This window comes from Ambystoma mexicanum, chromosome 2q (assembly GCF_040938575.1).
Source record: "Ambystoma mexicanum isolate Mex_15411 chromosome 2q, UKY_AmexF1_1, whole genome shotgun sequence".
Lineage (NCBI taxonomy): Eukaryota > Metazoa > Chordata > Amphibia > Caudata > Ambystomatidae > Ambystoma > Ambystoma mexicanum.
The window spans coordinates 1025975048-1026000818 of record NC_090924.1 but is presented as its reverse complement, the minus strand read 5'-3'; the positions used below and the strand labels follow the sequence as shown (position 1 = coordinate 1026000818).

Genomic DNA, 25771 nt, shown 5'->3' with positions numbered 1-25771 from the left:
AAACAGATTGCTGCAAAAGAGAGACTGACTGGGGCTGCAGAACAATGTGGAAAATTCAGATGGAACCTTTTAAAAAGGAACATGCCAGCAGGCTTCATTATGTGTTTAAATGTACTTTTGTAAATAAGAAAAATACCTGTTTTAAAAGTGTATGTTGGATAAGGCCTGTCCTGGCCTAGCAATGTAAAGGGGTTTATGCTGGGAAACACATATGGAATGTTTTATTTAACAAGATTGTTTCTGATGAAAAACAAAATTAAATAAAATCAAGAAATAATGGCATTGGCTACACTACAGAAATCTGCCCAAACAGGTTTTCTGCTCCCCCCTCCCCCAAAAGAAGCCACAATAGATTCTAGGACACATGAGTGCTAATTGCTACTATGGAAAACTTTGAATGGACCAAAAGCACTAAACAGCCCAGCCTCAGACTTTTGTTTGGGCTGAGGCCTCTTACAATAGAGATTCTGGGACACAGACATATGAAATAGGAAATCACATGTCCCTGCAACTTCTACTGGGAGTTTCAAAGCCTACTCAAGGGCAGCCTTGTAACTATGCCCTTATATGGTGAACAATGCTGACCATTTTGGCTCTGAAGACTATTTTAATAATAAACTTTTAAGACTTTTATCTTTGCAACAGGACTTTGCAGAAATGTAAAAAGTTAACAGTTTAAATGTAATTTTGTAGTTTTTAATTTAAGACGCAGTAGCCTTCATTGCCATATTGGGAACAGAAATGGCAGAGAATTGTACAGTGTGAGGAAAGTTGTAGGGAAGGGTAGGTCAATAGGACCCCCCTCCCACTACATGTCCCACCCTGGTTAAGACCCATGACTCGTCGGCAGCCCCCGGCCTCCCGGGCCCAGGCGGCAGGGCGGCTGCAGGCCGACACGTGGGGCTGCACCACCACGTTATGTGGCAGAGCATAGATGCCATCTTGTATTAAGCCATCCCCATCTTGCTAGAAACATGCATATCTAACCCGAGGCGGAGACACTGAACGCTGCAGAGTGACCCCCACCTGACCGCGCTCACAGAGGCCCACACTTCCCCCACCTCCCACTGCATGGCAGATCCGCTGAGGACTCGTTCTCACGAGTCACCAGACGCGAGCAAACAACAAAATAAAACACTGTAGCTGTTAACCTTCCACAGTACATCATTGTCCCAGCCATGAACAGGAACTTTAGGATGTAACTGAGACCAGCCCGGCAGGCCCTGACCCCTGCACCAAGTCCCCCCCCCCCAACTATAGACGGCGTGGCACCTCGCACCCATACCCACCCCGAAAGCCCTTGCAACGTGTAGAAACCATGTATGTAATATGTGCCTTGTTGACTAACGTTCGCTGCTAATGTAAAGGAGAATGGGTAAAGAGAAAATTGTGCAACCGATGTTACATGTAATGAAGAGATATCCAAAGACTGGACAGCTGATAACTGAACAATAACTTGTGTTGCTCTCTTTAATCACTCTTTATACACACCTGCCTGACACTAACTACCTCACGTTCGTATGTCAACTGTAGATGTGAAATGCTATGTAAACAAGTATGATCCTCAGCTAGTATCCCATGCAAATACAAATACATATGAGTGCTTTTAGAAACCCCATGTGTTGTTAGTCGCCCCTCACCCATACGACAGTAAAACTGCCTCGTGCAAGATGCCACGCAAGGAGCTGCAAGGCCATGTCCCCCTCCTCCTGCCCAGGCCCTCTTGAGATAGACGGTGTTCAAAACGGCACAGCCCTGCCTTTCCTCCCGACCCTGCTGGACCCGTTTTAAGCATCCGCCACCCTCCCCTGTGTCAAAGGCCGCCACAGCCTGACTCCATGACTTACGAGCTACCTGGTCCTAAATCCCACCGACTTTCAGGCACCAGTCACATGCCCCCCACGGGCCAGTAGTACCTCCATCAACCGCGTTAAAAAACCCTAGAAAGGGGGGCACCCACACGTGTACCAACAGATCGTAATACCATCCCTCACCAAAATTGCCAAGGATGATTTGTCAAGCTCTCCCGCCCATGCCCCAGACCATGCCCATGAGACCTGATTGTTTGAACCTGAGCTATCCCCCAAACTGATATATTGAGACACTCCAGATCGCATATCAATGTTCCTGGCCATGCATTGATCTAAGGTCAGCGCCTACAAGAGTTGCAAATCAACAGGTCACATGAAGTGTGACGAATGGGTGGGAATGTGTGGCCAAAAGGGCAAATGTTAGTTTAGTTATCAATCGTTGTTACAAGGCATGTCCGGCCTGGCGCTACACCCCAATGAGCCCAGCTGACCTCCCACCCCACGTGGCGCAGCACCAGCGTCCGCCAATCCTGGAGAAGAAAATGTATACATTGTATACCACCTAGCCATCACCACCAAATCCCTAAGACTCTGTGGCCCCTATAGCTTACCTCATGCATGACGTGTATTTGCAATATAACTGACTGTCTTTGCTATTGTCAAACAGAGCGCTCTCGGAGTTTGCAGAGTCCTTTGCATGCCCTATATTGAGTTATATAAAGCTCTTTTTGATCTCACCCAAACTTGGTCCTGGCCTCATTCCCCTTCTGGGGTGTGTCCATTATTGCCTCTCACTAAGGGGGGTACGTTTCTGGGGACACTTCCATTCAGTGGTGACCCCAGAGACGTGATTTGTTTTGTTAACTTTAAAACTGTCCCCTTGGCACGAGACGACCCCGGCTGCAGTGGAGACGCATGGCGCGCCCGCTCAACAGAGCCGTCCACCTACGGCAACTGGTACACAGAGACGTGCGCATGCAGTTAGGGCGAGAGGGTACGGGTCCTGTTTAAAAAAACCCTTAGTACCGCTCGCCGGAGCCGGGTGGGGCCATTGAGTGCGAGGCCGCACTGCTTGGACGGACCAAATCCGGAGAGTCTCGGATCAAGACGGGCACGTGAGTATTAAGTGCGAGTGATATTAAAAAGGGAAACATTTTAGTTTTTTGAAGGACAAGGGGAAACGCGAAAAAGGGAGTGGGGAATGTAAGGGGAACTTTCTTACTTCTAATACTTTCTCTTTCTTTGCATATGGCCATTAGGACACTAAAGTGAAAAGGGAAAAGAGGACGGGAACCTAACTCTGTAAGGGAGTAGAAGGCGGCGCCACGTAGTGCTATATCGACTAGTGCTGGGAATAAGTAAAACTGTGAAAAGATAAACTAAGGGTGTCTAAGTGAAGAGACACAGAAAATATGGTAGAACTAGCTCTTCTTATTCTTCTCTAATTCCTCTCATATCGGGGTAGAAATATGGTCTCAAAGGGGTAGAGGGGGTCGCCGTAGAAGGCGAACAGCAAGACAGGGAGGGTAAATGCTATATGTGAATGCTGAGGTATGATGAATGTCTGGGGTGTGTTGTGCACATTGTATGGTTGTGATTTTCTGTAATTACGTGACACGGTATAAATTGCACTGTTTTCAAGCACTTTTCTAGTGGGGTACGGTCATTGTAAGTATGGCCTGGTAAGATTTGACGAACCAGCACCTTTTGTATTGAGCAAAGTGTCCATTGTTTATTATAACGTGGAAGGGGTTGAAGTTGCATGTAAACAGTAACCCACACAGTGACAGAACAGACCAATACAGGAGAACAGAATAACACCGATCTAGGCATGGGAGCGGAGACACACCTAGCGCACATCTGTAAAAGTTTACCAGGCCATGCAGAAAGAATAACTAAGTACCATGACCAGTGGGTAACGGAACTGAAGGGGGAGGGTCTCCCCCAGGTCTGGCCACAAGGAGGGTCCTTTGATAAAAGTGTTCTGGACATGGTAGCCACCTGCATATTCCTAAAATACAAGGGAAAACAATTTCATAATAGGAGGGAGATACTAGATCTATGGCAATTATTCGAGGAAATACATCCACCAAAGAAAATAGACACCACACTTGATCAACCCGCCCTCACGGCTACCCCATCAGCGCAAGCAGAGGGTAGCAAGGAGGACGAGGGAAAAGAGGTAGTCAGAGGTGACTCGATTGTACCCACTTCTAAATAAACCCCCACCCGCTGAAGGATACAGTGATCCCACATACGTGCCCACTAGCACCCCCACACCCACAGCAAGACCAACTGCACCACCGCCATATGAGTGCCCCTGATCAAATAGGCAGGTGAGTACCCCCTCGGTAAACATAGGTAAATTGACAGAAGATTTAGACGCCAGACTCTCAGTAGCAAGGGAAGAGTTGTCAAGGATACAAAGCCTATGTGAACCAGGTGAGCCAAGTACAACAAGGTCAGAACGATTGTCCCGGTCCCACCCCATAGATAAGTCAAATGAGGAAGGGTGGAAGAAAGGGGAGATACTATTCAGAATACAAGAGGAGCCCACTCAGATAGTAGAACTAGGAGCGAACAATATGGGAGAAAGTGTAGAGGGAGAAGGAGTGGAAGGTGATGGGAGAGAAGAGTTGTGGTGTGACCTAGACGAAGACGAGCAGGAAGCTGGGAGATTGGGAATGGCGGCAGGTGGAAGTTTAGTGGAATTAGGGGAAACACCACTTGGGAGGACACTAGAACAGGAGTGGACAGGGAGGTTAAGAAACAGGACGGGAAGGATAGCCATGGTGGGAAAAAAGGGAACACAGGTGAGTATTGGGAAAGGATGTAAGGGACAACTACAACTCCCACTAATACACCGAGGGGTGGGGGAGACCGAATTATATACCTTGGGCACAGATGGATAAGGCAAACTTATTAAAATCTTTGCCCCCGCTATCAGGTGGAGCTAGCAAATGGATATACGCCTTTGAGAAACACACTGCAGGGGTGCCCCTGGCCATTGGAGATGTAAAGAGTTTACTCGTGTCAGCAGTAGGGGACCAAATCAGACAGGGTGTGGACAAAAGCAGGTTTCCCGGGAATAACGCTTGATAGTGACAGATACGATGGCGCTGCCTTCAATATAGTGCGCGCACGCATTTGGGACGCATTGAGGGAAACATTCCCAGACACGCCAGATTTACAGTCAGTAATGCAATGCACTATGAATGATGGGCAAGAAGTTACGGATTACATTTTTCGGGTACAGGAGATGTGGAGAGCTGAAATGGGTACACTATATGACCAATCAACATCGCTGTTTTACTTCATAATAAAGAGAGGGCTCCCGAAGGAAGTGCAAAAAGCGCTTGACAAAATAGCAGGGATCGAAGCAAAGGGATGACCGGAGATACAAAGCATAATAGTGCACCATTGCAAAAGAATTAAGGAACGAGAAAAGGAGGTGGCGCAAAAGAGGTTGGCAGACGAAGCCGAGTTAGTACAATCGAAACTGGTGAAGGTTGCAGCAGCTGTAGCAGCACTCCCACATGACAGAGACCCAGAGGAGGAGGAGGGGGGATTAGTAGCAATACAGGGGAGGATGGCTGCAAACTGGGCAGACAACGGGCAAAGGCAGTGGAATGGACAGGAGGGGTACGGAGGACTGCAGTGGCAAGAGTGGCACCCGAACAACAGAAGAGGTGGGTACAGGGGGCGAAGAGGGGGTGGACAGGGATATGGAGGTAATGGCGGAAATGGAGGACCAGGACCCAGAGGGGGGCAAGGACATTGTTGGAATTGTGGGAGGTGGGGACGTTTCTCGCGCAAATGCAGGAGCAGGCCTAACCCGAGTTACCAAGATGATCAGTATTACGGGCATCCTCATCCGGGGAGCCCATACGGGTTGCCCCGGGACGGAGGACGAGAACAGCAAGATCAAAGAGGGGAAGAACAATACAGGGAAAGAGCACACCACACTCAACAACATCCACAAAGCAGTGAACACATACCAAACACACAAAACAACCCATTCACTACGACATCCAACGGCGCGCCTGCCCCATATGGAGGAGTAGCGGTAGTTTCAGGTAACGTTTTCAGCCAAGGGGGAACAACTAGGCATCCAGCATAGGACAGCCCACAGAGAGCACTTGCGTGTCCAACCTTCAATGCAAGCGACGCACCATTGATAGGAGCAGAGGTAGGAAACAGACAATTCATCTTTATGGTAGATTCGGGAGCTGAAACATCATGCATACGCGAGGGGCGGTTTCCGCTATCTAATCATAAATTGGAGACGCAGGGGTTCTCTGGGGCGGTGGTCGAAGTCCCTTACACTGAAGATTCGGACGTAACAGTGGGGGGGCGAAACAGTGAGAGCACCCCTATTGTATTAGGAACAATCACCCGTGAACCTGCTGAGAAGGGATCTCCTCAGTAAGTTGAACATGACTATCTCGTTCACAAAAAGGAGAGGGATTGTGTGCTCAACCCCAGGGATGTGTTCTATGCATGTGATGCTAGTGATATATTCAAGCGCGACATGCCCAGAATACCCGTGGACCCAGATATGTTCATTCATGGGCTAAAAACATTAGCTAGGGTGGTCCCGGAGTTGAAAAAGCTAGAATGGAGAGTACCAGCAGAGTTTGTCTTGCGCCCAATAGCCAGCCCCGAGATAGTGCCAGGAACAGTGATGTCATTGGACAAATCACAGCCAAAAGAATAGTTGTAATTGCAATGGATATGCACGGCTGCAAGTGGCACACGGTATTGTGCATAAATGCTGACATTGCACTCCAAGATCTGTCAGATGAGGAGCTTTTCACAGATTCAGAGAGTGACAGAGAAATAATCATGGAAATAGCCATCCCTTGTGAAATAATGATACAGCAAAGACAGGTGGCAGTACAGCCGATGGCAGTGGTGGGTGCCCCACCTTCATTCTTTAATGATGACATGTAGTCAGTGCCCTGGCAATTGTGGACAACAGGTCCCCATGACATAGGGCTACTACATGGGGTCACACCAGTAAAGATCAATCTCAAGCCTGGAGCGATTTTGCCCCGGGTCACACAATACCCCTTGTCCCGGGAAGCAGAGGAAGGGATAAAAGAAACAATAAATGCTCTTCTCGCACAGGGGATAATAGTACCCTCGAACTCCCCGTGCAATACATGTATTTACCCAATCAAAAAAGCGAAAGGAGAGGCCTGGAGGATGATCCAGGACTTACGCCCACTAAATGACGTCATCCAGAAAGTTTCCTTTGGTCCCAAATCCAGCATCCATCCGATGCAGCATACCAAAAGACGCATCTCACGTCACTGTAGTGGATTTAAAAAACACATTTTTCTCAATACCACTCGCAGTAGAGTGCAGATACCCGACAGCATTCACCCTAGGGAGGAGGAGGTACGAACACTGCAGATTGCCCCAGGGATATTGCCCCAGCATATTCAATAGAATATTGCATGAAGATCTTTGAAACATGGCTACCGACAGCACAATAATACAGTATGTGGACGATTTATTGATTTGCAGAAAAACGAGGGAGAGTGTAGAAAAGACTCCATAGCCCTTTTAACATTGCAATAGCAAAAGGGGTACAAAGTGGACAAAGAAAAGTTACAATACTGTCAACGTGAAGTGCTATACCTAGGGCAGTTGATATCGAAAGATTGCAAGAGAATAATCCCAGACAGAGTAGCGGCTATTTCAGCCGTGGGAAGACAAAAAGACAGTGAAAGACAGTGAAAGACATGCAAAAATTCCTAGGGATGTGCAACTATTGTCGGGCCTGGATATTAGACTGCATACACACGCCCATTGCTCCAGGCACTCAAAGGGGCACAAAAGGAAAAAACAGAAATACAGAGGGACTCAGAGACATGCGATACATTCACATCACTCAAAGAACCCATTTCAAGCGCACCAGTACTCACGACCCCAGATTATGAACGCGAGTTCTACCTATTCTCGCACTGTAAGGGGGCACTCATGACAGCAGTCCTAACACAGAAAACGTCACTAGGTCACAAGCCACTGGCATACTACAATGGGACACTGGACGCTGTAATGCAGGGACATTTCGCATGCGAACAGGCTCTCGCAGCCGCCGCGTTCGCTATTGAAAAAAGCACCACCATAGTAATGGGGTGCTCACTGACACTGTATGTAGAACACTTATTGTTCGCCATACTCGAGCGATCAAAAAGCACATTAATCACCGCGTATGAGGTAATACTGCCAAGCGCCAATATACACGTGGTAAGATGCAAGGTGGTTAACCCTGCAAGATTCATCTCAGAACCATGCACTGTAGAGGATATCCAGGCACATTATTGCGCAACATATCAGGGTGAGGACAATGGCACAACTGTGGTAAGCGAGAATGCACTGGCTGAAGGAGAGGTATTTTTCATAGACGGGTCAGCTTCCATAAATTCAGAAACTGGAGAAAAACATGTGGGGGTGGCAGTCGTGCGAATGGAAGAAGGTGAGTATGAGGTCCTAATACAGCGGCGACTACCGGCTCATTTCTCAGCACAAGTAGCAGAACTGGTAGCATTAATTGAAGCATTATGAGCAGCAAAAGGATGTGCAGTAATGATTTACATGGATTCAGCATATATGGCCACAACAGTACATGGAGGGCTTGCCAGGTGGGGAAGAAGGGGGTTTCAACAGGGCAGATGGTTCACCCGTACAACATGCGGAACGGTTAAGGGAACTCAGAGGCATTGAAAGAACCCACCATGGTAGCAATAGTAAATGCCAGGCCCATACCAATAACGCTGACTGTCTCTTTGGGAAACGCGGCAGCATACGCAGCTGCCAAGAAGGCGTCATATTTGAGAAAAGAAAACACAGGTGAGTACTTAATGCGAAGAGAAACGGAGGAAAGTTTCCCGGATGGGTACAATGCCATGTTAGTGTCTCAAATACTGGAGCTACAGGAAGAGGCACCTGAGGACGAAAAAGAGTTGTGGACAAAAAGAGGATGCAGCCGGTCGGCAACTGATTATGGTGGCAAAACAACACAGGTAAAGTAGTGATGCCAGCTAAGTTATTAGAAGTAGCATTCCAGCAGCTACACTTCCCAGCACACAACGCAAAGCAGCACATCGCAGCCGAGATACAGGAAAACTGGTTTATTCCAGGAACAACTCTCCAAGCTAACAATGGAATGCACAATGTGTCAAATATACAACACCGGCATGACTTTGAGAACACTAAGAGGAACGATACCCAAGCCAATAGGACCTTTCAGAGAGCTGCATATCGACTATGCAGATATGGGTGAGAGATGCAACGGAGCGAGATACATGATAGTTTTCCCCTTTTCACGATGGGTAGAAGCAGGTCCCTGTGTCCGCCCAGATGCGAAATGCGCTGCAAAGTTTCTCGTGTGGGAAGTATTCCCCCGCTGGGGAATTTGCGACGTAATTTGCCCTCTGACAACGGCACACATTTTGTGAACGATCTCTTTACAGAAGTGACATCATTGCTAGGAATAAGGCATACATTGTGCTCGATTTATCACCCGCAAAGTAACGGGATAGTAGAAAAGATCAACAGATTACTAAAAGGCAGACTCTCAAAACTGTGTTTCACGCTTAAGAAAAATTGGGTGCACTGTCTCCCCTTGGCCCTTTTTGAGCTGAGGAATCAGCCAAGCAAGAACCACCATTTGTCGCCCCATGAGATCGTGACAGGGAGACGAATGCACACAGCACACTCACCCCTCCGCAGACATTCAGATGCACACAGAAGTGCAACTGTACTAGGAGAAGAATTTAATGACTACCTGACAAAGCTTACTAAGGCAGCACTAATGATACCGAGACATCTTGCGCCACCATTCATAAGTGATGGGGAGAATGAAACTCACACTCCAGAGAAAGAAAGCCCAACAGGTCAGCTGGAACCAGGGGAAATGATATACGTCAGGCGCTTCGTGCGTAGGTGGAATGCTCCAAAATTTCATGGCCCATATGAGGTGGTGCTTTGCACACCCACAGCGGTGAAAGTGAAGGGCCTGAGATATTGGATACATTTGACAGACGTCCGAAAAGCCTATGACAGCGTGGGATCAGTAGAAGGTGCAGAGGGCCTTGACGGGGTAAATGTGCATGAATAAAAGAAATGAACAAAAAACTAAAAAGGAGCATGCGAAATGTATTGAACTGACAACTGTATTATAATAATGTTTATGACAGCGTGTAAATCTGCATAAAATGATCTCTCATTCTCTCCCTCTATCTTCACTCTCACTCTCTCTAAAAGATTACTGAAAAGTGGAAAATGCAAAAAATAATTGCACTAAATGCTTAATGCACCCTTTTCTATGTTTCAACATATAGGAGTATCCATGGCAACGAACAGGCAGCCTGCAACAATTAGCAATAGGGACACTAGGAGTAGAAATGTTTTTGATTTACGAACATACTCATACGAATGTGGGTTGACTGTCTGTGCTATTATATTTTTTACACTCATGTTTGGCTTGGCAACATATTACATAATAGCATTTATCTGCATTGAGATAAATGAGAGGGGAGGTAATGGAACTAATATGGAAAATGTAAGCAAACCATTTAAGGAGGGTAACTATTTAATATTGGATGGCTTTCAGCTGGTATGGGGGTATGGCCCGCATCCAGACGAGGCGAAACGTCAGAACGATACTAACAACAAGCAGACCATCCATTTGAAGCCCCAAAGCCACACCACACATTTGAGTGTACATGAACTAAATGATCGACACCCAGCTGTTATATCATGGTTATATGGCACCACTGCTACTCCGCCCACAACGACAATCAGTCCTCCCAGAGAAAAAGACTACACCACAGAGAGAATGAAGGAAAATATTGAAATGGCTAACAAGTTCATTACTCTGTATGAGGAATGGGAGAAGGAGGTGGCCGGGGAGAGGGAGTCCCTGTTGCACGCAGCCAGGCATGCTAAAACATTCCTTAAAAACAGGAGGAAGAGGGAAACAGGGAGGAAGAGATATGACAAATACTATGGCCTGGGACTTGACACGATAGAGGATCCCAGGCACCGACACCAGTCGAATAAATGGTATGCAGACATGAACTCCACAGCCAAACAAACAACTAATGTAAGTTGCTACGTGTGCTCCCTGATCCCCCATGCCTCAGGCACACCTAAAGTTTTAATGCCGCAAGAATTGCCTCTTGCAGACGCCCAGTGTCGCCTCCATCTCACTCTGTGCAGAATTAAGAACACCTTCCAAGCACACACAGTATCTTTTGAAATGCTGCAGAATGAAAAAACGTGCTACTCAAGACAAAAGGGAGTGGTATGCTTAAAAGAACAATTTTTAGTAATAAAAGGAACACTATTTTATTAAAACAAATGGAAAGATGATGTGGTAACGTGCAAAGCTGAAGCACTGCGAGGGCTGCCAACCGAAAAACTACAATGGATTGCAAAGACGTGTGTCATGGTGTGGTTAGAACATGTGGCAAAATTGACCTGGGTGAGCGCTATAGAAAAAGCATTGAAACTACAGAAAGAAATCTCAAATGAACTTTGCTTCCTAGGAGAAGAAACACGAACTGCAGCAAGAGCCTAATGATCCGAGACATGAAGAAAGGAACAGCATCCCTGATGGACACTTACTGGGTCTGTTGCAAGCGGGCGTACATGCACCTCCCACCATCATGGAGGGGCACGTGTTCCCTGGCGAAACTGCACTCAGCCTTAATGGTAATACCGGAGAGCCACCTCGGCCAAGGGGGCCGGAAAGCAATTCAAGCTACAACCAACGCCTCACCCACTGAAGAGCCACCACTGTACGCCCTATCAGAAGGAAACACCGACGAAATCATGTCCAGAAAACGGAGGTCATCAAACTATATCTCAAAGGCCTCCTCAGAACTCTTGGCACAGATCCCAGACAGGTACAGGTTATTCAGCTCAGCGGAAAGCTTCTTCGTCTCCCTCATTCCAAGCATTCAGGCCCGAACAAATGCAAAATGGCTGCAGATCATGCGGTGGGATCCGATTCAATTGGCCAACGACACTGAAGAAGGGTTCAACGTGATCAAAGTGGAACTAAGGGCACCGAGACTGATGACAATGCAAAACAGATATGTCCTAGACCTGCTGACAGCGATGGACGGAGGTGTTTGCCAAAAAATCGGAAGTGCCTGTTGCACTTTTGTACCTTCTGAAGATGCTGATAATGGAACACTATCACACGTCATTGCTGCAGTCCACAACCTAGGGGAACGAATGAAGACGGAAGGCGGCACCGGCGCAAGCACGTGGTTCGACAACCTTTTCTCCTGGGTACCTTCCTGGATGGGGCTCGCTGTGAAACTACTAATGCCCCTCATCGTGTTTTTACTTTTGATTTTTTGTGTGTGCCAGTTGGGTCTTCGATGCTGTGCAGGCAAATGCAGTCCCCAATGGAGCAATGATGATGGTGACAATGGACAACGCCGGAGGAAGGGCACGGGCGAAACAGGAAGCACACATACAAACTGGAGAGGTTTCAGAATCCAAGCATAGAATGGTGCCCAAATATTATGATGTTGATATAGTGGACAGGTTATATCAGACCACAATAAAGGAACCCTGGGAGCTAGAGTGGTACACAGAGGTATAGGTGGACCTGGAGGGAGATATGGGATGTATATATATGACTTGCAACCCTGATGAGTATGCTAGAAGGGGGGAAAGCCTCAGAGGGGTGTGCAGAGCCTGGATGCCAATAAAAGGTACGCCAGCCTGGAAAGAGGCAGTGTTGGCTGAGAAAGAGAGCTAACGACTGGGAGAGCTAAGGTATTCGTTACTTAAGTAACGAAAGGGGGGAAAATGTAGGAAGGGTAGGTCAATAGGACCCCCCTCCCACTACATGTCCCACCCTGGTTAAGACCCATGACTCGTCGGCAGCCCCCGGCCTCCCGGGCCCAGGCGGCAGGGCGGCAGCAGGCCGACACGTGGGGCTGCACCACCACGTTATGTGGCAGAGTATAGACGCCATCTTGTATTAAGCCATCCCCATCTTGCTAGAAACATGCATATCTAACCCAGGGCAGATACACTGAACGCTGCAGAGTGACCCCCACCAGACCGCACTCACAGAGGCCCACGCTTCCCCCACCTCCCACTGCATGGCAGATCCGCTGAGGTATCGTTCTCACGAGTCACCAGATGCGAGCAAACAACAAAATAAAACACTGTAGCTGTTAACCTTCCACAGTACATCATTGCCCCAGCCATGAACAGGAACATTAGGATGTAACTGAGACCAGCCCGGCAGGCCCTGACCCCTGCACCAAGCCCCCCCCCCCCCCAACTATAGACGGCGTGGCACCTTGCACCCATACCCACCCCGAAAGCCCTTGCAACGTGTAGAAACCATGTATGTAATATGTGCCTTGTTGACTAACGTTCGCTGCTAATGTAAACGAGAATGGGTAAAGAGAAAATTGTGCAACCGATGTTACATGTAATGAAGAGATATCCAAAGACTGGACAGCTGATAACTGAACAATAACTTGTGTTGCTCTCTTTAATCACTCTTTATACACACCTGCCTAACACTAACTACCTCACGTTCGTATGTCAACTGTAGATGTGAAATGCTATGTAAAAAAGTATGATCCTCAGCTAGTATCCCATGCAAATACAAATACATATGAGTGCTTTTGGAAACCCCATGTATTGTTAGTCGCCCCTCACCCATACGACAGTAAAACCGCCTCATGCAAGATGCCACGCACGGAGCTGCAAGGCCATTTCCCCCTCCTCCTGCCCAGGCCCTCTCGAGATAGACGGTGTTCAAACGGCACAGCCCTGCCTTTCCTCCCGACCCTGCTGGACCCGTTTCAAGCATCCGCCACCCTCCCCCGTGTCAAAGTCCGCCACAGCCTGACTCCATGACTTACGAGCTACCCGGTCCTAAATCCCACCGCCTTTCAGGCACCAGTCACATGCCCCCCACGGGCCAGTAGTACCTCCATCGACCGCGTTAAAAAACCCTAGAAAGGGGGGGCGCCCACAGGTGTACCAACAGATCATAATACCATCCCTCACCGAAATTGCCAAGGGTGGTTTGTCAAGCTCCCCCGCCCATGCCCCAGACCATGCCCATGAGACCTGATTGTTTGAACCTGAGCTATCCCCCAAACTGATATATTGAGACACTCCAGATCGCATATCAATGTTCCTGGCCATGCATTGATCTAAGGTCAGCGCCTACAAGATTTGCAAATCAACAGGACATATGAAGTGTGACGAATGGGTGGGAATGTGTGGCCAAAAGGGCAAATGTTAGTTTAGTTATCAATCGTTGTTACAAGGCATGTCCGGCCCGGCGCTACACCCCGATGAGCCCAGCTGACCTCCCACCCCACGTGGTGCAGCACCAACGTCCGCCGATCCTGGAGAAGCAACTGTATACATTTTATACCACCTAGCCATCACCACTCTGTGGCCCCTATAGCTTACCTCATGCATGACGTGTATTTGACTGTCTTTGCTATTGTCAGACAGAGCGCTCTCGGAGTTTCCAGAGTCCTTTGCATGCCCTATATTAGAGTTATATAAAGCTCTTTTTGATCTCACCCGCACTTGGTCCTGGCCTCATTCCCCTTCTGGGGTGTGTCCATTATTGCCTCTCACTAAGGGGGGGTACGTTTCTGGGGCCACTTCCATTCAAAGTGTATATGATGCCACCCTGAAATTCAATACTTACATGCCTTATGATAATCTATACCATTGTATAAAGTGACAGAATTTTATGTTGAATATTTATCACTGAAAATGGCGAAAAACTATTAGACGGGTGAAACAAAGTCATACAAACCTGAGAATTGGAATGCCATGCTCAACGTAAAATATGTAATCTGTCTGTGTAATTTGTTAAGATGCCACAACTGTAAAAATGCGTAATTTATGTCAAAACTGGATTTGGCAAAATTAACTGTGGGAGGTTCTGGACATAGTAAACCTACATCATAAAGCCAATGTCACGTCTCTAAAAGTCCAACCAGCTGATAGGAAGGTGGTAACGACCACCCCTGTCCAATCCAGTTGTTAGAGGCGTGACTACCTTAAGCCTGCCCCACCATATAGTCCTATGATGTCACCATGCCTTATAAATAAGGGAGCCTGACAGAACTCTGGACACTCGCTTCTGAATTTTCCAGCACCTGCGTATCCAGATATTCCACCATCATCCTGCAAGATTCCAGACCCCACTGCCAGAAAGGGAAAGTTGACCCAGGCCTTCATATCCAGGCAGAATCACCCTTCAGCACTAAAACCCATAACAAAATCGCACTAAACTTCAGGGAGAAAGGGGAAAGGTGGCTGAGCCCAATTTGGGATTCTCCAGTGTCGCCTGCTTGCCCTGCTTACCCGCTCCATCCAGCAGAGGCGTCGCTGTGCAGTGACCAGACCTTTGCCCAGCTGTCTTTTGCCAGGAGAGTCTGCTATCCGGTGACCAGACCTTTAGAGTACAGAATTCTGTTGGCTGTCCCAAACTCCAGCACTGATTGCGATTATTTCCCCCCTCCCATAACAACAGCATACCCCATCTTGACCCTTTGTCTTTGCCCTATTTTCTAAGTAATCCTATCCATATCCTGCTAACTTGTCTAAACTGTTCTAATTCTCTGTGCACTCTGTCCTTGTTTTTCTAGTGTTAGCACCATTCTTTCACTCACCCAATCTTGTAAATCCTTGGCAATATTTTGAAGGAATTCATTTTCCCTAAAGAAAAAGGGGTACACTGCGTGAAGGGTTACAACTGCAGTGTAACTTTTATATTCATGGGTGGTGTTCCTCTTTTCTAGCCATTTAATCTTGTGTAAGTAAAACTTTTCCTTTCCTTCCAAACCGATTTTCGTTTTTAACTGCTTTATTTTCCTAAAATCAAACCTCATTCCACCTTGAAAATCTCATTCAATTCTTCAGCTATAGCCATCCTTTAACTTCTATATTGTCCCTGTGATGTGCCTCTACCCCCCAGCCCAAAAACCGCATTCCAATTCAGAGCATTTCACCCTTTTTTCTGAAAAAACTTTTTGACATTTAAAACTGCAAACTAGAAAAAGTTCAACTTTTCCATGTGTGATTTGACTGCACTGTGTTTTCAATTTTAACCTGCTTTGTGAACTGTATGCCTTTGGTGATACCTTAACTTATAGTTGCTAGTGATATGACATCCCTGAGACTGTGATAAAACATATGTACATCATTATTTAATTCCACATATAATTAATTATGTTAAAATCTGAGTGTCATTTTAGGCCATTGCAAAGGCTTCTTTCTATCCACTCAGAATTAGATTACTTGTGGGTTGAGGGAACATTGCAGGGGGAAATCGTAACTTTGGTGCTATCTATCCTAATTGAAAAAGTGCTCCTATTCGTTTGTGCTTTGGATATGTTCTTGTAGAAGTGGGTAAGTGTATTTCAGTCGTTTTCATTGTAATTATCACCCCATTGGTGATTGCTGCCCAATATAACAAATTGTGTGATTGTCTTTGAAATTAAAATAAATAAATATTGTGTTACCACCCACCTAGCTGGTTCATGGTCCATTGTGACCCGGGGTATTTGTAAAAGGGGATGTGAGACAGGTCGGGTATCGGCTCAATTTGAATTTGTTGAAATTGAAGAAAAAGCATTCTAATTGCACGCTACATCTAAGGCTGAGGGTGAAGGTCCTGGTCCAGTGTGTGACGCCCGGTTAGAATCCTTCACATGCCACACCCACTATATCTTTAGTGCCTGCATTAATGGCTATACCACACACGAACGTGTTGTGGGAAAAATAATGTGAAATGGGCTAACTGCCGATTAAATGGTAGCTCTTGCACTTGCAATGGCACGTTTATTCACTTTACTTTCCTGCACTCAACGTGCATGGCTCTATACAATCCTCGTTGTCAGCAGTGCTTCCGAAAGTTTTGCACAAAATTCTCTGATAGTAATTATAGCGCTGGGGGCGGGAATCACTTCCAACACAAACACGAAAACAAACTGCAGCACACTGCTGCGGTCTGCCGAGGGCCAATGTTTTATGCAGGGAAGCCGCCTCCTCCTCTAGCAACACTGCAGAAAGTCTCAGTCAGCACGAGCCAGGTAAACACTGCAGCACACCGCTGGCCCTTCTCACTTTCAGCTCCTCGACCTCCAATCTGTGGGCCCATGGACCTTGTTGCCAAAGTGAAGTGACCTCTATCCTTAGGTATATGATAAACCATTTATAACGCACCTGTACACAAGTGTTTTTAGGCGCAACAAGACAAGGAGGGGGAAACAGAAGGAGAACAAACAACGATTTTACTAGGCCATGTGTCATTCAGATCATGCAAGCGCAGGGAAGTCAGACATCTATGGCAATGATGAGGTGGGAGACCAAGGGAACAAAGGAAACTTCTTTTAGTAAGTTACAGTTAAGTATAAAGAGGGGAATCAAGAGAGCAGTGAGTTAACACCCATGCAGGTTGGATCCCATCCTGCAAGTCCCTTCAACTGTCCCTGGTGGAACACTGCACATCACTATGTTCCATTGGGAAGTTGAGAGATGTACATGTGTTGAGTTTGCGGGTGTATGTATGTCTCTTGCGTCTTGATTGTGTCTGTTGTTTAAGGGGGGAGATATGTTATGTGTTGTCTTTCCCTGCACCTTTGCCTGTATGCGTGGAATGCTGTGTATGAGGATGTTATGTTCTGAATGGTTCTGAGAGAAGGCCGATGGATGTCTCTCCAAGGAACTTACCTGATGTGACCTACTCTGTACCTGGAGCTGGAACCTATTAAAAAGGTTTCCTGTTCCTACACTGGTGTCAGTGTCATGCTTGGTCAGGAACCCAACTTAACAGAATGCCCAGGTCATTTTAATGTTCTTTTGTACTGTAAGCTCACATTGCGTCAATAAAATATTTGCTAAATGTGCTTAAAGACCCTGCAAAACTGGGAAAGCTGATTTGAAGGGTAGCTTTCAACCTGCCGACTCCATTCATTCAACCAGTGACTAGAACCACATGGTTTAGACAAAATACATTATTCCCAAACCGTAAATATAATTTACAGGCAGCAGAGTGGCCTCCCCTGCATTCACCATTAAGAAGAAAAAATGGAATCTTAGCAAGTACAAGTGATTCCCCTGTGAACAGCAACTATTGTCATCACCGCCTGCAGCAATGCACATTAGAGAGCTGGGTGGCAGCAACTATGGGGCAGCCCTGATGTTATAACCACTGTCACTGTCCAGGGTTCAACAGGCAACTAGAGACACATGTTAAAGTTATGTACTGTTTTTTATGTATAAAGGGATTAGGCTTACCTGGCCCAATGGTAGTGGGGTTGAGAGTTGTAAAACAAACAGTTGGGCCTCAAACCCAACAGTAATTTTCTTTAGAACTGTGGTCCTCAATCCTTCCCTGTCTCCTTTGTTTACGGCCACCTTCCAAGCAGTTCAAACAGTAATATGTTCTTTTGGATTTTACAGTGTGCCATAAACTTCTTTCTTAGCTGTTGAAGAAATGTCTGGCTCTCTGGCGGGTATTTCTGGATTCAGCTACTGGCACCCTTGGCTCATCCAACAGGGAACAAGCGTCCAGCAAGGATGCACAGTTGGACACCAGGGTTCTTCAGCTGTTCCCCTCCTGTCTTAGAGGTCATCCTCCCTATGCTTTCAACACTGGCATAGATGTGGCCCCTCTTGTGGCCCGTCTTTATCAGCGTACGAGTACCTCCCAGCCCACAACTTAAAAGGCGCTACTAATTTTTCCTTAAATCCTACTTCCCATCTCCTTAAGTCCTGCTTCCAATATTTTGCCCACCTTCTTCTCTCTGTTTCTACTTCGTCCACTCTAGTTCCTGGACCACTGCACAGAATCGATTTGATTGCCCTACAAATGCCTAGTCCCGCTGAGATCATTTTTCAAGGACTGGAACTAGATTTCCCTGGGGCTATTTTTGCAAAACCTTATGGTAATGGGGACCACTAAAATAACTTTTGGCAATTAGTGGGAATACAGTGTTATCCTTAAATAAATCTACCATTAACCATTGAGTCAGCAGCTTTGTTGTTCTCTGGCTGGTGAAAATCCCATCCATTATATTCATCACTACATAACCTGCATGTTTGAAAAGGCCTACTTCAGGCACGAATGTGTGCCCTGTCCACTCGATATAAACACAACAATTATCAAGTGGTACAAAATGAGAAACCCAGCCCCCTGTGGGATGACTGTACTCGAAGGATTTCCTCAGTTCTTGTCCCCAAAGCATACGTTATCAAGGACCACAAGCTACAGCAGCTGCTTCCAACTCTATCCATAATCGCACTTTATTGTAGCCTTTTACTTGTTATCAGCTTCTTTCAATGTGGCCCTTAAGTTCTTGACAGCAGAAGGGTTACCCAGTGGGTCCTTAATTGTTGATAAATAACAGAGCTGCCTTTCGGTCATGACACTCTTCATTTGATACAGGGAACGGGTGGTATACCAAACTATCCTTTGAAGGGTAGGTGTACTATGCCATGACCAAGCAACAAATTGAATGTGCCGAAACAAGGGAATTTTCAAAAATATATCATTAAACCTTGATAAAAGTAAGGATTTTCAAAACAATTTGCAAATCAAAAGCAACCAGTCTAAATAATGAATCACTACCATCACGTTTGGAGACAGCCATTTAATAGACAAGCAGTGGGGGCAAAAACGTTTTGGATGCAAACTAGGTCGACACAAAAAAATCCAAGATGAACTGGGCAGTTGCTAAGATTTGTCATCATTATTATAAAGCTAGTGAAGCACCCATAGTGAACTATGATTATCTATCACAGCGTGAAACCCGTGTAGACCTGGTCTCAAACAGCATTAAGTGTTCATAGGTGACATGCTATATCCAGTCATTTTTGATACGTTGAGTGGACATATGTAATTTGTGTTTTCGTTGGTGTACCAAATATATAATAAAGATCTTTGTAAACGTGTGATCTAAAAGGCTCCATGGACACAGGGCCTCCGGGAAACCTATTCTGAATGTAAAGTTTTTGAAGGATTGCTTCTTTTCTTTACACGTGTATTAAATCATGTTTTGAATATCAGCGCATTCGTTTTACTTTGGATCAGTCACCAATGTCATATCAAGGGTTTTCTTACACTGCCACACTATCTTAGTATATGTAAATACCTCCCTAGAGGGGACTCAAACTGTAAATTAATACTCTAACTGCTCTGTTAGAATTTCTTTTGCTAAGTGTACTGCCATAGTATTGGGACGATTAGCACCTCCCGTGGGTTACCTGGCTTTTAGGATGTATTTTTACTTTGCTTTATGTTTCATGTTTTATGTTGAATTGTGTACTGTTTGTATGCGCCATCACGCCTACGGGTCTATTGTGCGCTATATAAATAAAATTAATTTCTTAGAATATTGTTGAAGACTGATTAAATGACCCAAAGGCTGCTCCTATATATACACATGTCCATAATTAGTGTAGAGACAGCGCTCAACCGTTAGAGATAACAATCAAGCATTTTAAGATATTGGGCCTCATTACGAGTTTGGCGGTAGCCATGCCGGTAAAATCAGCACGGCTGCCGCCAAACTCGTGAAACTATTGGCACCCGGCAATGGGCAATTACTGTGGTATTCCGGCCCTGCAGGACCCGGTAATTACCCATCGGCGGGTGCCGGTACCCATTACTCCCCATTCCCACTGAGCCCCATAGGGGTCAATGGGAATGGGGAGGTCGGATGCACCAGAACCATTCATGAATGGTGCATCCATCGAGTTGTGCTCGCAGGTGCCGGTCTGCCCGCCAGGTCAGACCTGGTGGGCAGAAAGGCACCCGCGAGCACAACTCGTAGTTTGCCGGTCCGGTAGCAACGGTGCTGGTTACTACCGGACCGGCAAACTTGTAATGGGGCCCATTGTCTCCATCTCAGAGATTTGATACATGTCTACAGCGATTGGGAGCAACAGAGAAATACCCTATTGGTGTGCAGAGCCAGACTTGAGAAAGAGGGGTGTCATTGCTAAACATAAGTGTCATTAACACTTGCTCCTCTCTCTGTATACATGTGTATATGCACACATACACACACGTGTCCCTCCTCCATTCCTTTCACTGTGCTTGCTCTCCAACTGTCTCCCAATTTCTACAATTCCCCTTTGACTCACCATCTTTCAATGCTCTAGCAAGGGTGGAATTGACCTAGTAAGATCCTTTTCGCCGGGTGAGTTTGTTTGTGTAGCATACCATTCTGCTACACTGCACACCTAGATTATATCATGGCTAGCTGCTATCTTGAATTCAAATGGTGCGTCTCTCCGGAATGCGTTGCTCCCTGATGCTTTTGTGGAGGATTTCTCCCAGAGGTTAAGAAGCCTTGTTTCTTCATAGAAACTGCAGTGGCCACCAGTCTGAAGTGGATAGGGTATGTGGTAATGCCTGCAAACCTTCCTTCTGTCCACTGACAGCTGGGGGCCTATGTAAAGGACAGCTTGAATTCGCCTGACTTTGGCTTTCAGAATTGTGGTCATATATCTGGAGACACAACTCTAGTCTGAAGGACTGGCCAAAGACTGGACATACAAGGCTCAGGAGACACTGTTGTAACTACGGTCTGTGTGTTGGACATACACTGGAAGACAAGTGCAGGCAAGCTAGAAGAGAGAATTCTAAGCACCAGGTCCCACTGTACACTAAAAATAATTGAGGACACAACTGAGTTATATGTACAGGCAGATCCTTGAGAAAGGACGATTAGTCCGAAATGCATCGGATCACAGAATAAATGCCTGTTTTTAGTTTCACAAACAACAATTGTGCAATACTTTACTATTGAAATATTGAAGTACAAGTGTCTGATTGATTCATTAAGGTGGGCATTAATAGACTATAAGGCAAACCCGTATGACGTTCACCCAGTTTCTGGCATTTCTCTTCTTAGATTTTGGTTTTTGAAAAGTATAATTGGGAGACCCGACTGAAAAGGAGAGAACAAGGTTTGCTGATGCTCGTCAGAGTGAAGAGGGGAAGACAACAAGATGGAAAGGAGACATCTGCGGCCCAATCCGGTCAAGCATCTTGAGAAGGTGACAGATGTTCTATCAGCTGGAACTTGGAGAGAACGTTCCAGGAGCCTACTGAAGCGAATGCAAAGACAAAAAGGTTACACCTTTGTTCAAAAGGGGAAGAGAATACTGCCAAAATCAGTGGGATGTATTATTTTGTGTGAGGGTCTGGAGTTGGTGTCTGCTAGCAAGCTGTCACATAGACAAAAGTGTCCAGCTGGCACTATACAAAGAGAACTGTACATAGAGAACTCTACATCTTCATGCTTGTACGAAAAGTATTATATTTTTTCCACAGCCATGTCGATTGTTGTCGGCACTTGTTTTGTACGTGTACCAGCAGTACCCCTAAGCGGAGACAAAGGTTGCTAACCTGTGTGATAAGTAGGCCGAAAAAGTGAATGTACCGGTGTCCTCCGCAGTTCTTCTTAGCTTCTTTGGATGCTGCATCGAGTTATCGATAGCAGAAGGGTTACCGGTTAATTTGTAATACCTAACAGAGCTTCTTTCGGTCCGGTCACGGTACTCTTTTGTATGTCATTGCCACCCATTGTCCGAGTTAACTGAAATGTGTTTGAAGGGCAGGTGCCCCATGCCATTAACACTCAGTTAATGTGCCATGCGGAAACAAGGACACGTTTAAAGCAAGTCTTATGAAAAAAAGAAAAATAACTGAAGCTTGATAAAAGTAAAGATTTTCAAAACATAATTGCAAATCAAAAACGGCTTATACTAGGCAAAAAATATACGTCTGTAAAGATGTGGCTTTCTCTATGAACAATTAAAGGACAAGGACCGTCAGCTGGAAGAAGGCCAAACGTTTCTAGAACCCAATGAAAAAGTGAGTTAAGGTAAAAGGGCTGCATGCTGGAATTCACGCTGATAGAGCCAAACACGGACATAATTGAAATGAGAGCTATAACAGAGTTATTGACCAAGCGACAAAAAGTGCAACTCTATCTTGTGTCTCAGGTCCAATTTATAAGAATATCCCACTACTATGTAGTGGTTCCGGTGCATGTAAGGCTGCACAATGGAAAATGGAGCCTTAAGACTGTCTTATGGGGGCGTACTTGGGGCTAAGAAAGGTGAAGGTCCCTTTACATACATATTTATAGAGATAAAGCATTTTTTCATGGCCGCTTTCTGTACTTTCTTTTGCAATGCCAAGTAAAGTAAGGTCTGATTTGTAATATGACAAGCGCTAATCTTGAGCGAACTGGAACACATCAGAGCAAGCCAACTCTGGAGTGATTCAGTGTTTTTGGGAGATTTGGTGCAAAGGCGTGGGTGACTAAAACATGGTTAACACTTCAGGGGTGGCAAGGCCACTGCAACTCTAGGGTCATTCTAGTGTGCATCCACATCCCCTCAAGGGGGTGATGCATTATTTAGTTGTAGAATCTCAGGAACAGGGAGCACCTTAATCCCCAGGTGTCTGGTATAGCGATCCCTAATGCCTGCGGTCTATGGCTATTAGGATATTCTCTATCCAGGACATGACGAATTCCCAGGATACAGAACTTGCTCCTTTTGTAAATGGAAAAAACGTAAACATACAAGATTCAGGGCTTCAAAAACGATGCATGGCTCTGGAGACATATTTGCCTGCTCACTGGGAATTCTAGGAAATAAAACGCAGAATCAGCATCACACTTTTAAACAATGACTTTGAGAAAAATAGTGTTAAAATCTTAAACAGGGGCATTTCTGTTTATGGGAGGGAAGGTTAACCAACGTACGTACCCAGTCTACATAATTACTGCATGCATTCTACTGTGCTTAATCCTAATGGCACATTCTCCCATGTACAATTAATTATGATCGCTTTGTAATTTTTATGTTTTTATATCTCCTGACACCAGGTAGGTTGTATATTTCTCCTGGACAGGCAATGTCTGGATTGTGGCAAACCTTTTGGATGCTCATAATTTCTCATGCGGAAATGGTCTGTTGTGAAACCTCCGTTTATGTTCTAGGCATGATTATTTCATGCAAGATCCTTCTAAACGTTTTTTTTTTTTTAAAAAGCAATGGCTTTTTAGGCAGTGTGATTAGGGGAAAGAATCCTTTAAAGTCACTTTTCGGATCGGGGTTTCAAAATTGAATTTTCTTTGGTGTATCCATCTGAGGGAGAAAAACAAAAACTTGAAATCGTGGCTTTTTTTTGGAAACGTCCACAAACCCAAGAATTGTGGCCAAATCACAGATTTACAATGAACAGTAATGACCGTGGCAAGTAAACCGGACATACCATACCAAGATCCAACGTCCTACTGAAATGCAGCAAATCAACCAAAATACATAGTTTAGTAGGAACACATTATTCGGATGTGAACAACCACATTAAAGTCTGCGGCTATTAAGACGGGACTGGCGTTAGACAAAATTGCAAAGAGTGACAACCCGTAACTAATGTTAGTTTTCAAGCGCCCCAAGAGACAAATCCTGTTATGGTGAAATAAGTGAAAGGGGTGCACTAGGATGCAGGAAACATGCTGGACGTTTTTGATATATTATTGTGGGGCACGGATGGGCGGCATGTTCGGGAATGGTTGATTCGGATCCCAGTCCAAACCATGCTCTGCAGATGGACTCTATATGTGCCCTTACCTCGCGACTCCCAGGGTCGCCTACCACCTGCCGCATCACGGGGATGGGTTTCCTGGGACTCTCGGTGTGAAGCGCTTGCCCCGTAGGCGGTGCAGCTGCCCGTGCCGCAGACATCGCTCTCCGCAGTTGAAATGAACCACAGAGTAGTGAAATGCACCATTCGCTGCCAAGAGCCCCCTGGATTGAGGCACAAGAAACTCGCGTATTTACAGAAGCTCCGGGTCATCCGCCTTGACAGTGTTCTGTAGCAAGCCTCTAGCGTCGCCATGGAGACGTGAATTACTGGAAACAGAAAACGGACCAGCTTGTCTCGAACATTGTTTGCCACAGAAAAGGGACTCCAAAACATTTTAGATCTCATGTCGCTGTGCCGCCAAGAGCAGACATCAAAATGTAAATGTTCTTAGACCACCTAGCGGAGACGTCCATATTTGAAAGGGTTTGTTTCCTTGAAGCTCTGATGAAAGGTTGAATGACGCTTTAATTTCAGATAAGTTTTTTTCAAATCATCCAAAGGAAATTAAATAGAATTTTCAAAATATTTAAAGTAAATTAACTGCAAAAATGCTTAAGTACCAAATAACCTTCTGCTATACATAGTTGCCAACATGACCAGTTCCAACATGTAGGTGCTTATCCAGGCCTGTTTTTTTTCTTTGCATTTTAGGGCTTGTAGTCCGAGGTTTATAATGGGAAAAGTCGATTTACAAGTCCAATAATGCGAAGAAAAAAAACAGCACCGTATAAGCACCTACAGATTGGAATGCGTCATGTTGGCAAGTACACTGTACATAAGGTACAAGCAGAAACGCAGTGAGTCAGTGTTGCATGTACGTGCACCGTGCATACTACTATTGTGCTCCGTAGAGCACAGAGACCACCTGTTAGCAAGACAAATTGTGGATGGGCATTCCAAAAATTCTGGACAAAGCACCCAATTTATGGGCACGTATTATGGAGAAAGCATCAGATTTAGAACATTTCTTATGGTACCACCTGGCACAGATGCACATTCTGTACAGTTACTACAAACATTCTGGCCAAAACACATAGCTCTCAACCTTTCATGGCCCTGGGCGCATGAAAACACACCCGATTTTAAATTTGGCGGGTGAAAGCCCATTGATTCCTATGGGCGTTTAGCAAACTTGGCGGGTGAGAGAGCTGCCTAACTGGAAGGTGACACCCGCTCATAGCTCTCAACCATTTGTGGCATAAAGGCGGTTGAAAACACCTGATTTAATTTTTGGCGGGTGAGAGGTCCATTAAAA

At 45.8% G+C, this 25771-nt stretch overlaps 1 protein-coding gene across 1 annotated transcript in view; it reads right to left on the bottom strand.

Annotated features, from left to right (window-relative positions):
- CFAP69 (cilia and flagella associated protein 69) overlaps positions 1–24778 on the bottom strand; it is a 1486345-nt gene extending 1461567 nt beyond the window's left edge. The window contains exon 1 of the mRNA XM_069648365.1: positions 24501–24778. Coding sequence (XP_069504466.1) covers positions 24501–24614 — 114 coding nt within the window. The 5' untranslated portion in view covers positions 24615–24778. The remainder of the gene's footprint in view (positions 1–24500) is intronic.
- Positions 24779–25771: the final 993 nt, after the last annotated feature.